Consider the following 13,462-nt stretch of genomic DNA (forward strand, 5'->3'; position numbering starts at 1 on the left):
AACCCGCCCAGCAATCAGATCTCTCCTCTCCAAGGAGGGCATCGCCCAAGGAGCATCCAACAGCTGGGCGTGGGTGCATGCCGGGATGCACTTGAAGCACTCCTAACCCGCCCATTGGGTGCTCAGCCTACCTAGAGAGAGGAGTCCTTACTAACACGAGCAAAAACCATCTATACAATAAATAGGTCAAGAGTTTAATGGCCCGTTTGATAACCTTTCTGCTGTTTTTGTACTGAGAAACAGTAGAAACAGTTTTTTCCGTTTCTGTGCTAAGAAACAGTTTTTGTAGCATTTGGTAAACCTGTTCTAGAAACAGCAATGACAAACAGAAGAAGTGGATCCCACTTCCAGTAATCAAACCAAAATAAATGGCAAGCAATTAGGATTTGAACAAAAATTTTAAACATTCAAAATAAGACAGAGACAAGGGGATGGAAACTTGAACTTACAATGTTTTCTTTGAGGATATTTCATTACAGCAAAACTTCTCCATTATATATATTACCATACCAAAGAATCAAAAACAGGAACAAAATATTCAAAAAGAGATCATATTTATCATAGCTGAAGAAAAGGAAACATGAAATGCTCTTTCTAACAGTTGAATAAGGAAAAAAGTGTGAATGTAAAGAGAATGTGATTCATGAAAAGCTCCTTCACTCCTGTCCTAACAGAATAAATGAGGAACCTCACACTATATTTCAAGTTTCAACAAGAGTACAGTGTTGAAAATGTGTGTCCATCAAACCCAAATTATTAAATTATTGAATTTAATATTTATATATTATTATATTATTTGAACTTATAAGAACATTTCATAAGTTCCATAAGTCTTAACCTAAAACTGGTCTAAACTGGGAATGGGACTAGACATCCCGTTTATAAGATTTCCATATCGCATGTCCCGTTTAAACATCTCCACTAGACACCTACAACTCATCTTCCCTGCCAAGGATGCCTAACAACTGATTCAAACTTCCTTGCAACACCACTACTGCCACCACCACCAATTACCGCAACTTATGGGAACAACCAATAGAGTGGTTTTACTAATTAATTATTTTGAAAAACAAAGGTGGTGTGCATAAATATCCAAAACTCACGGATGGACCTGTAATTAGCCCTTACCTCATCAGAGGAGTTATGAGTAAATTTCCCGGAAAAAAAAATTAACAATCCCTCCATCAAGTGATGTCTAGATTATAAAACTAGGGTTATGGGTATCGGCATCTGTGCTTGTATCCGTCACCATTCAAATATACGATATGGATTGGTTGCATCAGACCCGTATCAAACGTAAATTTAAAAACAACTGTTTTTTTTATTTTTATTATCGACATCCTTAATCCATATTAGAATTGCATACCGGCAATATCGATACATATCGGGTACTAGCAATACCAATCCGGTCAATACAATATCAATTCAATACCTTATACCTTGATCCATCGTCCATGCATATAATTCCCTTTCCCTTTGCCAACCCTTAACTTCATCTCTCTCTAAGGATTCAAAACACGGAATCCGAGATTGAATCGGTCCCAAAGCCCTATAATTGGCCCTCAAATCTGAAAAATCTGCAATTCTAAGGTTTTGGACCGAGAATATTTAGTCACAGAGGTTTCTGACATGAATCTCACAGTATTATAAACACGCAAAAATAAGGAGTTGTAATACATCAGAGATCGAATCGACCCCAAAGCCCTAGAATTGGGCTTCAAATCTGAAAACTCAGCAATTCTAAGGTTTTGGACTGAGAATAAATACTCACAGAGGATTCGCAAAAATAAGCATTTGTAATACAGCAGAAAAAAAGTTGCTTCTATCGAGATGTGGAGTCCCTTCAACATGTTTATTCAACAGTGCTCACCACAATGGGTGTTTCTTCCCTGCATCACAAACATTAGCAGCAGAGTGAAATGTTAGACCAAGGCAATGAGAAACTAAATATCTTTAGAAGATATCTTGAATCATTCAGCACTATGCACATGAATCATGACCAAAAATAAAATGCTTGAGTCCACTTGATGCCCTTTTTCATGGATCTCAGGGGGGAAAAAAAAGGAAAGAAGAAGAAGCTTAGTCATTCAATAGCATACATGCAGATTGAATGCAGATTCATAACAGAAACGGCTGGACCAGGACCGGGCCCGAATTGGGATTTGGGTCTAGTATAATATTAGTGGTTCATTTATTTATTTGGATTTATCTTGTAATCTTTTGTTTTACTTAGACTACGTAGCGGTAGAGTTACATTCCATTTTTAATCTTTGTTTGATTCCATTATAGTTTTAGATTGAAATTAGGAGTTTTTTTTTAATTTTTTTCTTTATATATGAAGCAATGTAAGTGCGTAACCAACAACTCAGATTTTCGATAATGGAATGAAAGTAGATGTTATCATTTACGATTCTCCTTTATTTACAACTCTGCCACCATTACTATAAACTTCAACTTAACTACTGTTTTGCCACTGAGCCTTTGTTAGTACGAGATCACTTCACACCTCGTCTGATAGTGGACTGGTGTGGTCTCACCGGCAGAAGTTGCCCTGGCTTTTCAAAATGGACAGGCAGGCTTACAAATAGAAGGATGGAAAGCACCAGGTCCAAATGGTTACCCGGCAATGTCCTTTCAGACTTGGAGTGTTCTCTGGATTGTGTGGTGATGCAGCTCCAAGACGGAAGAAGAAGAAGAAGAAACCCTAAACTTAGGGTTTAAATAGGGAGCCGTAGGCTAGGATTTCTATTTTTCCATGCTTGGTTATTTTTCTGTTTTTTAGATTGAACCGACTTAAATTGGTTGCATCCAATTGGTTTAATTGGTCTAATTTAAGTGAAATGTTCCTATTGGCTAATAGGTTCTTATATCCTATTGGCTAGTATGGAATATTCACTTAAGTTAATTGTTCTAAGTTACATTCTTTTATTTTTAAGTTAGTAGGGGTAGTTAAGTCATTACATTGTTTTAAGTAATTAATTAGACTTAAACCTCTCCCTTCCACGTTTTTGTGAAGGAGAGGTATTTAATTTGTAGTAGGAATTGGCCTATGACCTTATTATAAATATAAGAGATCGTGGGAGGCTCCCCCACAATTGAAATTTGAATTAAAAGACTGTTTTCTGCTGCTGGCTGACTGCTGCTGCTGCTCCTTGCTCTTCAAGAGTGTTTGCATCCTTGTGGGTACATCAAAGTGGAAGGGTGGGTGGAATCCTGCGACTCCTTACGCCGTGACGGCTGGGAGGGTCTCTCTTCGAAGGTGATTTCATCCTACATCCCTTAACTTGCTGCCGGTGGAATCCTATAGTAAGTTGAGTTTTAAATTTCTGTTTTTAGTTTCCTCCCCTCCCCCATTCGTTCCCTCTTGTTTTTCTATTTGAATTTCCAAAACCCTAGATCATCTAGGCATTATCCAGCCATCATCCTACCTCTGTTTTACACCAAAATCAGAGTACAGCCTTCCCATACCATCTCCCCCACTCGACCAGACTTGCTGCCCGTTCTGTCCAGCCAAACCCTAAAATCCCTCTTATCCTTTAAACCCTAAAAAACCCTAATTTTCTGCTGGGACATATTCAGCCATCAGAAAACCTCCCTGCTGCAGCCGAACCTTCCCCCTAGTCCCTCTAACACTCGACCTTAAGCCCTGCCCCTGAATCCTACTGTAAACCCCAGTTTTGGCTATTTTCCTAATTTTAAAAACCCGGAACCCTAACCCTAAATCTGCAGAATTTTGAAACCTAACCAAATCCAGATATTTTTATACCAGAATGACCCTCTAAACCTGCAGATTAAAACCCTATAAACCCCATTCCCAAATTCCCATCCTAAACCCTAATTTTGCCCTAAAACAACCCCTAATCAGCCCTAAACAGCAGGCTTGACCAAAGCTTGATTCCAATTGGCTCCTAGTAGGATTATCACCTATTCTAGGACTACATTATTTTGGTATCAGAGCCATGGACGAGCATGCCAACCCGGTGCTGCCACAACCAGCCGACCCTATGGCAGCCATGTTAGAGATGTTCCGCAAGTTTACAGCAGATCAGAAGGCTACAAATGATGCAATCATGACTAGATTGCAACACTTGGAAGGACAAAGAATCCCTCTTGATAGGGACAGCAACTTGCCCATAGAAGAGGACAGGTACCAACCCCATTCTGTGATACAGAGGCTGCCTGACAGAGATGGGAGCCCTAGAGATGACTACAGGGGTTATAGAGATGGACATATAGGTCACAGGGACAGATTTAGGACTGACCGAGATGACAGGGATGATAGAGACTACTATAGAGATCGTCGGGACGGACCTAGATATGCCCGTGAGCCTTCTCGGGAACACAGAGATCACCACCGAGGCTATAGAGACAGAGGTCGGCAGCCCACTTTTGAAGAGTATATGAGGTCCTACTTCACTGGAGACCAAGGTACTAATCGACGACATACAGGTAACCAGAAGGTGAAGCTAGAGCTGAAAGAATTCGATGGTAATTCTGACACTCAAGTGTTTTATGATTGGCTTGCTGCAATAGAAGACTATTTCGATTGATATGATCTATCTGAAGAAGGGAAAATGAAGTTAATCCGTGCTAAGCTTGTTGGAGCTGCACGTGAGTGGTGGAGAACTGCTGAAAGAGAGATGGACTTCAATGGTACTGCACCTCGCACTTGGGAAGACATGAAATATGACCTGAGCAAGCAATACTTACCAAGGCACTTCAGGTCTCAGATGCAGGATAAATTCAACTCCCTCCGCCAAGGGACCATGACTGTAACTGAGTACATGAGGCAATTCAATGCTCTTTCTTCTCGCACTGGCATTAGGGAAGAGGGCATCCAAATGCTTTCCAGGTTCAGATTGGGACTATCAAGTGAGATCAACAGGACAATTGGAGTGGTTGATGTTGTAGATGTTCGAGATTGCTTTGAGAAGGCCTTGAAAGCAGAGGAGCTATTAACTTCATGTAAACAGCCGGGTTCTACTTCCAAGCCGGCCTACATTAACACTAGCACCTCAAAACAAGGTTCCTCTATAGGCAACACTTCTCGTCCTGTTGTTCCCCCACGTGTGGATGACAAGGGCAAGACTCCTATGGGCCGAAATGACCCCTTTACTTTCTATTATTGTCAAGACAAGTGACATATCGCTAGGGACTGCCCACATAAGAAGAAGCCTCTCAACGTGGCTGAAAAAGAAGAAGTTCAAGGTGAAGATGAAGACCAAGGCGGCATTCACATTCATGCACTTCCCCCTGACGATGATGAACATTATTTTGATGATGAAGATTTACAAGGTGTTCATGTAATTCGTCAAGAGGCTGCTATCCAGCCAGATTTGCAATCTTCTTCATCCTCCAAAGAGCTGCTGTCCACATACAAAATTGCACCATCCGCTGAAGATGAACTCAAGCAACTCGACCCTGATTTGGAAGACCATTCTGTGATCTCTAGCCATTCATCGGGGATGAATGTTTTCAAGACGGGGAGAGTTGATGCAGCTCCAAGAAGGAAGAAGAAGAAGAAGAAACCCTAAACTTAGGGTTTAAATAGGGAGCCGTAGGCTAGGATTTCTATTTTTCCATACTTAGTTATTTTTCTGTTTTTTAGATTGAACCGGCTTAAATTGGTTGCATTCAATTGGTCTAATTTAAGTGAAATGTTCCTATTGGCTAATAGGTTCTTATATCTTATTGGCTAGAATGGAATCTTCACTTAAGTTAATTGTTCTAAGTTACATTCTTTTATTTTTAAGTTAGTAGGGGTAGTTAAGTCATTACACTGTTTTAAGTAATTAATTAGACTTAAACCTCTCCCTTCCACGTTTTTGTGAAGGAGAAGTATTTAATTTGTAGTAGGAATTGGCCTATGGCCTTATTATAAATATAAGAGATCGTGGGAGGCTCCCCCACAATTGAAATTTGAATTAAAAGACTTTTTTCTGCTGCTGGCTGACTGCTGCTATTGCTCCTTGCTCTTCAAGAGTGTTTGCATCCTTGTGGGTACATCAAGGTGGAAGGGTGGGTGGAATCCTGCGACTCCTTACGCCGTGACGGCTGGGAGGGTCTCTCTTCGAAGGTGATTTCATCCTTCATCCCTTAACTTGCTGCCGGTGGAATCCTATAGTAAATTGAGTTTTAAATTTCTGTTTTTAGTTTCCTCCCCTCCCCCATTCGTTCCCTCTTGTTTTTCTATTTGAATTTCCAAAATCCTAGATCATCTAGGCATTATCCAGCCATCATCCTACCTCTGTTTTACACCAAAATCAGAGCACAGCCTTCCCATACCATCTCCCCCACTCGACCAGACTTGCTGCCCGTTCTGTCCAGCCAAACCCTAAAATCCCTCTTATCCTTTAAACCCTAAAAAACCCTAATTTTCTGCTGGGACATATTCAGCCATCAGAAAACCTCCCTGCTGCAGCCGAACCTTCCCCCTAGTCCCTCTAACACTCGACCTTAAGCCCTGCCCCTGAATCCTACTGTAAACCCCAGTTTTGGCTATTTTCCTAATTTTAAAAACCCGGAACCCTAACCCTAAATCTGCAGAATTTTGAAACCTAACCAAATCCAGATATTTTTATACCAGAATGACCCTCTAAACCTGCAGATTAAAACCCTATAAACCCCATTCCCAAATTCCCATCCTAAACCCTAATTTTGCCCTAAAACAACCCCTAATCAGCCCTAAACAGCAGGCTTGACCAAAGCTTGATTCCAATTGGCTCCTAGTAGGATTATCACCTATTCTAGGACTACATTATGTGGGCCCATAGTGAACCCAAATAGGGCTTTCCAACCCTGGGATTGCACCACCAGAAGATATGACCTGTGGGGTATGTGTGCGTGTGTGTTTGGGAACAAACAGAATGATATGTTATACCAAGGAGAGCAATATACTCTAAAAAAAAAAGGCATACCCAGTGCACGAGGCTCCCGCCACTGCGGGGTCTGGGGAGGGTTATAATGTACGCAGGCTTACCCCCGCTTCAAGGAGAGGCTGTTACCAGAGAGCAATATACTCTAAGGCCAAAAACTAAAATGATCAGATCTCATCTGAAATGTATGTGTGCGTGTGTGTGTGGTAACTTCGCTAACTTTCCGCCCATCATCCCACCCCAAAGTACAGATAAAAGGCTTGATCACAGTAGATTTTGATCTAGACAAGCTCTTGTATTGGACCCATCCAATTACAGATTCAGATCTTGTTCAGATGAGTCACCATGCAATCATATGGGTTTTGTGACATGGACCATGGGATTTAATCCCTTCTAGGCCACAGCATGTCTAGGGAAACCACATGCAGCAAGATTGGTTAGCAGCTGACCATGGCCTAAAGCATGCATACTTCTGATAGCCAGAGTAAGCTATAACAATTTACAGAAAAGAGCCCTCGAAGATATAATATTGAGGGAAAAGAAAGCTTGAAACTAGCAACGGTACTAGCTGCAAACAACAGTCCAACAGCCCATGATCCTGTTAGTTCAAAGTTGCTTCCATCTGAGTATTCTCTAGAAGAAAATACCATCCACAGAATTTTTCTCAGAGAACATCTAGGTCCATAGGCCTTATAAGACAACTAAATCACCAAACAAGGCTTACTTGCACGTTATAGAACACACTAATTTATGGCCCCACCAAGAGCTGGCTTGATGGTCCAAGCTTAGAACCTCCCAATCTGGGTCATTTCCACTTTGTTCCTTGACAGTTCAAGAAGTACATGGCAGAGAAGAGGGCCTACAATCCTCAAATTCAGCAACCCTTTTATTTACATGTAGCCAGATCAGTAGAATTACTGGTCCTGCACCAGCATGGATGCCACCTAATTCAATAGAATGTCAAGATTTCATCATGTGATAAGACAAAGACATCAGTTATGCCTCCGTTTTCTTTAGTCAAAATGTTAATCCATGCAGGGGAAGTGATGCAGAATTCCAATAGGAAGAGAAGAAGAAGAACGTGTTTTGATTTGGGTTTGGTTAGTTTTTCTGGGTCAAACTGAACCTGTGGTTCAAGATTGGTTCAAGTTAGACTTAATTTCAAGTTCCCTATGGGTTATATGTGTAATGGGTTTAGTATTTTAGGGTTTTCTATTGTAATGGGATAAGTCTATAAGCCCAAATATGAAGGATTTAAGGCCTATGCGAAATTAGGTGTTAATTTCTACACACGCAAGAGTTTCTAGACTTTCTACTTTAAAGCGTCCAAGTTATAACAGGACTTCTCCTTTTTCCTGTTGTTTCTCAAAGTTAAAAATAAGAGAAGGGGTCTAAGCCCTCCCCACGATTTGACATGCATTCAGCCTTATGCTTGCATGATTATGTGAGGGATGCTATTCGAGTTCTAGGTGGGAAGCCTAAATCATATCCTTTTCTTCTTCTTAATTTATCTTCCCCCCCCCCCCCCCCCCAAACAACCGAGTTCAATTCTCTGAACATTCTCCACCCTGCACCTAGTAAGTTCAGCACTTTCTCGTCTTCATTTTGGTGTGCATGATTTAATATCCTGTTAATTAGGTTGCTGCATGTTAACTTCTGTTCTGTTTTCCATCACTAGGTCAAGTCTGTCTTCTGATCTGTTCCAAACCAGAATAACACCATTGATTTCAGGCTTCTAACTGTCTTCCTGCTTCCTGAAGCTCCAGTTTCTTACACTGATTCGATCCACTGAATTGTGGTCCTGATCTGTTGTTAGTTCAGTTTCTATCTCTCTGTTCTTTAGCAGTTTCTGATTCTGATTTCAATTAGTTACTATTTCTGAACCTAATTTCTATTTCTGTCTTGTTTCCAATCTCATTCTAATTAGTATTTCTGAATCTGGTTCCAATTTTGACTTGCTATATTGTGAGTAAATCAAAGCTACTATTTTGGGAAGTTACTAAATTCTGGTTTCTATCTTTGGGTTCCTAATCACTGCAAATCTGGAGTTTCCTTTGGTTTTCCAATCCCTCGTTACTTAGGTGACCGAGATTCCCATTAGAAAGGGAGCACAAGATCTATTCAGAGGAAAGCAGCTAATTCCCACTTGTAACAAGGGACTGAAAGATGTTAAGAGCCAACCTGGGTGGAATAATTCAAGCAGCTGCAGCCTCGAGCAACTCCCTCTCTGCATGCTCCTTGATCCTCCTCTCCAGCTCTGGTCTGAAATGCCTGATGAGGCCCTGAACTGGCCAAGCAGCAGCATCTCCCAGGGCACAAATCGTGTGCCCCTCAATCTGTTTTGTGACCTCCTGAAGCATGTCTATTTCCTCCAGTTTTGCATTCCCAACCTTCAACCTCTCCATGACCATCCACAGCCATCCAGTTCCTTCTCTGCAGGGTGTGCACTGCCCACAACTTTCATGCTTGTAGAAGTAAGACAGCCTAGCAATTGCGTCCACAACATCAGTTGACTTGTCCATCACAATCACGGCTGCCGTACCCAAACCTGTCTGGACAGCCTTGAGTGCATCATAATCCATCAAGACATCATCACATATGTGCTTGGGAATCAATGGAACAGATGAACCCCCAGGTATTATTGCAAGCAAATTGTCCCATCCACCCCTAACTCCACCACAATGCCTCTCAATCAGCTCCTTCAAAGGAATGCTCATTTCCTCTTCCACTGTGCAGGGTTTGTTGACGTGACCTGAAACACAATATAACTTTGTACCTGCATTGTTCTTACGACCAAAACTAGCAAACCACTCAGGTCCCCGCCTAAGAATGGTTGGGGAAACAGCCACAGTTTCAACATTTGTAACAGTTGTTGGGCAGCCATATAACCCCGCATTAGCTGGGAAAGGAGGCTTTAGCCTGGGCTTCCCTTGTTTCCCTTCAAGGCTCTCTAAGAGTGCTGTCTCTTCACCACAAATGTATGCACCAGCTCCATAGTGGATATGAACATCAAAATCATAACCAGACCCACATGCATTCTTTCCCAAAAGTCCAGCTTGATAAGCCTCTTTCCTGGCTTTCTCAAGGTTTAGACGCTCGTTTACATACTCTCCCCTTATGTAGATGTAAGCAGCAGAGGCTCGCATGCCTACCCCAGCAATCAAGCAACCCTCTAGTAGCTTGTGTGGGTCATGCCGCATTATCTCCCTATCCTTGCAAGTTCCAGGTTCACTCTCATCAGCATTAACAACAAGATAAGAAGGGCGGCCATCAGAGACCTTTGGCATAAACGACCACTTGAGACCAGATGGAAAACCAGCTCCACCACGGCCACGAAGACCAGATTTCTTCATTTCATTGACAATCCAGTCAGTACCCTTAAGTACCAAGTCTTTGGTCCTATACCAATCTCCCCGCTTCATGGCACCTTTGAGGAAAGGGTCATGCAATCCATAGAGGTTGGTGAAGATGCGGTCCTCATCCTTCAGGCCACCAAAATGGGTTTTCTCAGGAGGTGGGGGAGGTGGTGGAGGTTGTGGAGTACTTGAGGTAGTTGCACCCTGAGTGCTGAATGATCTGCAAACTGAATCCCACTTCTCACCGTACCGACATACTTTCGCTGTCCTTGAGAGAGAGAGAATGTTCTTGATGGGTGCCTGCCAACAAGCACAATGTTTAACAAGATAGAGAGAAAAAAAAAAATCTAGATCTGCTTTATCAAGCTGACACCAATATTATAACATTTGCCTATGTTTTCAATCTGAAAGACTCATTTTTACACATTTAGTTTATGTTTGGACTTTGGATGTCAAGAAAAAAAAAAAACATAATGATACAAATATCATGTTGATGCAATGATTAATTTATGTGTCTATCTCTCTCCTCAAATTCAAAATTTTCTTGACATCCAAACCTAGCTTATTGACTATGTTTTCAATCTGCAAGATTCATTTTAACACACTTGTTGACTATGTTTTATAGAGATGGATAATTCATTAGGCAATAAGTACTCCACCAAAATAAAAGTGTTAAGAAAAACAGGCTGAGGATATCATACACTTGTGCCAGGTAAGATCTCTAGAAACAGTAAAAGTGAAGCTATTGAAGTGAAGAGTTTAGCCTAATGACTCAAAAAGAAAGTGAGCATGGCAGCTATTGAGTACATAGCTACTATCACGGAACTCAATACAGATTTACAATCCTATGAATTGACATGAAGTCCCTCTGATGCCTATCCGACCAGTGAAAGGGCTCCAAATGTCATCTTGCGGGACTCTGATTTAGTTCTTCAAACTTGTATAAATGGTCTTGGCGTCTGATGTAGAGCTCAGAAGCTTGTGCCGAAGAAAGAAAGCTACACTAATTTCATTCTCTCTCTCTTCTTTATTTATTTTTTTTTTTTTGGGGGGGGGGGGGGTGGTGGTGTGTGACTTGTGAGAGTGTTTGATTGTTTCAATATTTGCAGAGAAATTTATCAGGAATTAATCTCCTAGGAAGGCAAGCGATAACCTAGGGCTACGGAAATTTTGAAACATAAAATTGTGAAAATTTGGAAAGGCACACACCATACCATGAATCGTCAATGAAGAACTCTCCTTTGATCTGAAGAATCGATCCTTCAAAGCTGCTCTAATGGCGTGTTCACGGATCCAGATTAGATAAAATCACTTGTTTCCCGAGAGCGTGAAGGCTCCTACAGAGAGAGGGAGCGAAAGAGCCGAGAGAACTATAATTTTTCATTTTATTTTAGGGTTATTTCCAAATGCCCCCCTGAAAATGGCCAAACTTACACTTGCCTCCTAAACTTCCACTAATTCCATGTGCACCCCTGCTTTCCAAACTAAGTACCACTATAATCCCTCCCGTTAGACAATCCGTTACGTTATAACGGATCCCAGTTTTTGAACATCGATAGACCATTCTGCCCCTTGATAAGGTAAAATGACCAAAATGATATTACCTGAAAAAAAAAAACCTGCAACTCATCTTCCCCAAATCGTTTAGGGTTTGGGGAAGATGAGTTTTTGAATCAGAAATCAAGAATGGAAGTGGTTTAACTCAGATTGTACATGTAGGATGGGCACAAGGAGGTGGTAGTAGGAAGGTCTTCAGGCGTGATGTGCCCTTATTTGCTTCACCCAGATTGTGCTTTAGGCAACAATGATCAGAAAACTACCAATGAATTAGTATGGTGGTGAACCAATAAGTCATTCTTTATTTTTGGCAACTTGGAAAGAATATGACTCTCCCTGCAATTTCACTGGGGTTTCTTGCGATCCGGTATCCGGCCAAGTAACAGGTATCTCCTTCGAGAACAAATCGCTTTCCGGCGAAATATCTCCAGCCCCAAAATCTATGGTCTTCTGTTCTTAGGCTGCATGTTTTTTTCCGCTTTATGTTGCAGGTTCTTTTGTCTCTGTTGTCCATTTAGGGTTATTTGATTTAGAACACTGTGCATTCTTCTCTCACATGTAAACTTCAATCTTTTTTAAGCTGTCTTCACGTTGCATATATTGGGGCTTTGATCCACTTCCATGTTTTATCTGATACTGCTTACTGGTTACTCTAAGAAAGCACATTAGGAATATAAAGCTGGAATGTTACGAAAAGTAGTCCCTAAACAAAAGAAAAAAGACAAAGTTTCTAATGTAAGACTAGGTACATTATAATCCAACCCCAAAATCATCCACAATAAGGTCCAACAGTCCCAAAAATAGAGGTCAACAACCAGCAGCTAAACAGGGCTGCCGCAAGTCTGTAACAGGGGTATATGATCAGAAATTACTCAACTCAGATCCAGCAGCTGTAGGTGTCGAATGGGGCCTGAATCCCTATCGAGTTCAGGTCTATTACAGGTGAAGTATTGCTGAAAATCTCAGGCCAATGCGACTTCTTAATTCAGAGATTTCAGTAGGTAATGAAAATGGAAACTAAAGGATGTAAATAGAAGGTTAGTGGTCTAGACCAAACCAGCCAGCAATATAACTTCAAGTCTGGATCGATTGGAACTGTCCAGATGAGGAAGTAACCCTCAAATATGGTTCAGATCAGATGATGTCTGTAGGAATACAGCCACTCGAAGTTGCAGTAGAAACTTGAGGAAACTAGGGAACCACATATGCTGATCTAGAGGCTTCTAAAACTCCAAACTACAGGTTTCAGATCAGGACTTCCTGGTGTGTGAGGTAGTTCTGAGTTAAACCACTTCCATTCTTGATTTCTGATTCAAAAACTCATCTTCCCCAAAACCCTAAACGATTTGGGGAAGATGAGTTGCAGGTTTTGTTTTTTTTTCTTCTTCCAGATAAGGTCATTTTGGTCATTTTATTCTATCAAGGGGCAGAATGGTCCATCGATGTTCAAAAAACGGATCTGTCTAACGGGAGGGATTATAGTGGTACTTAGTTTGGAAAGCAGGAGTGCACGTGAAATTAATGAAAGTTTAGGGGGGCAACTGTAAGTTTGGCCATTTTCAAGGGACATTTGAAAATAACCCTTTATTTTATTGAGCAAATGAGAGCGCAGAGGGGAGAGATTTTTTATTTCAGAAGGGGCTGAGTAGTAATTTCGTAATCCTATGTATGAGC

At 41.2% G+C, this 13,462-nt stretch overlaps 3 protein-coding genes across 3 annotated transcripts in view; 1 reads left to right on the top strand and 2 right to left on the bottom strand.

Moving 5' to 3' along the window:
• LOC122670992 (E3 ubiquitin-protein ligase AIRP2-like) overlaps positions 1–5,522 on the bottom strand; it is a 29,733-nt gene extending 24,211 nt beyond the window's left edge. Inside the window, exons 1-2 of the mRNA XM_043868061.1 lie at positions 5,510–5,522; positions 2,684–2,701 (exon numbers count right to left, since the gene is read on the bottom strand). The gene's annotated coding sequence lies outside the window, so the exon portion shown is untranslated. The remainder of the gene's footprint in view (positions 1–2,683; positions 2,702–5,509) is intronic.
• LOC122670991 (NADH dehydrogenase [ubiquinone] flavoprotein 1, mitochondrial-like) lies at positions 1,809–11,571 on the bottom strand. Its single transcript, XM_043868059.1, has 4 exons — positions 11,446–11,571; positions 9,057–10,531; positions 6,038–6,039; positions 1,809–1,884 (listed from the first exon to the last, which is right to left on the bottom strand). Exons 1-2 carry the CDS (start codon positions 11,446–11,448, stop codon positions 9,071–9,073), a joined length of 1,464 nt encoding a protein of 487 aa, XP_043723994.1. The 5' UTR covers positions 11,449–11,571; the 3' UTR covers positions 1,809–1,884; positions 6,038–6,039; positions 9,057–9,070.
• Positions 3,960–4,550, top strand: LOC122671189. The gene has a single exon (XM_043868292.1). It carries the CDS (start codon positions 3,960–3,962, stop codon positions 4,548–4,550), a length of 591 nt encoding a protein of 196 aa, XP_043724227.1.
• Positions 11,572–13,462: the final 1,891 nt, after the last annotated feature.

The sequence above is a fragment of the Telopea speciosissima genome, chromosome 8 (assembly GCF_018873765.1).
Source record: "Telopea speciosissima isolate NSW1024214 ecotype Mountain lineage chromosome 8, Tspe_v1, whole genome shotgun sequence".
Taxonomy (NCBI): domain Eukaryota; kingdom Viridiplantae; phylum Streptophyta; class Magnoliopsida; order Proteales; family Proteaceae; genus Telopea; species Telopea speciosissima.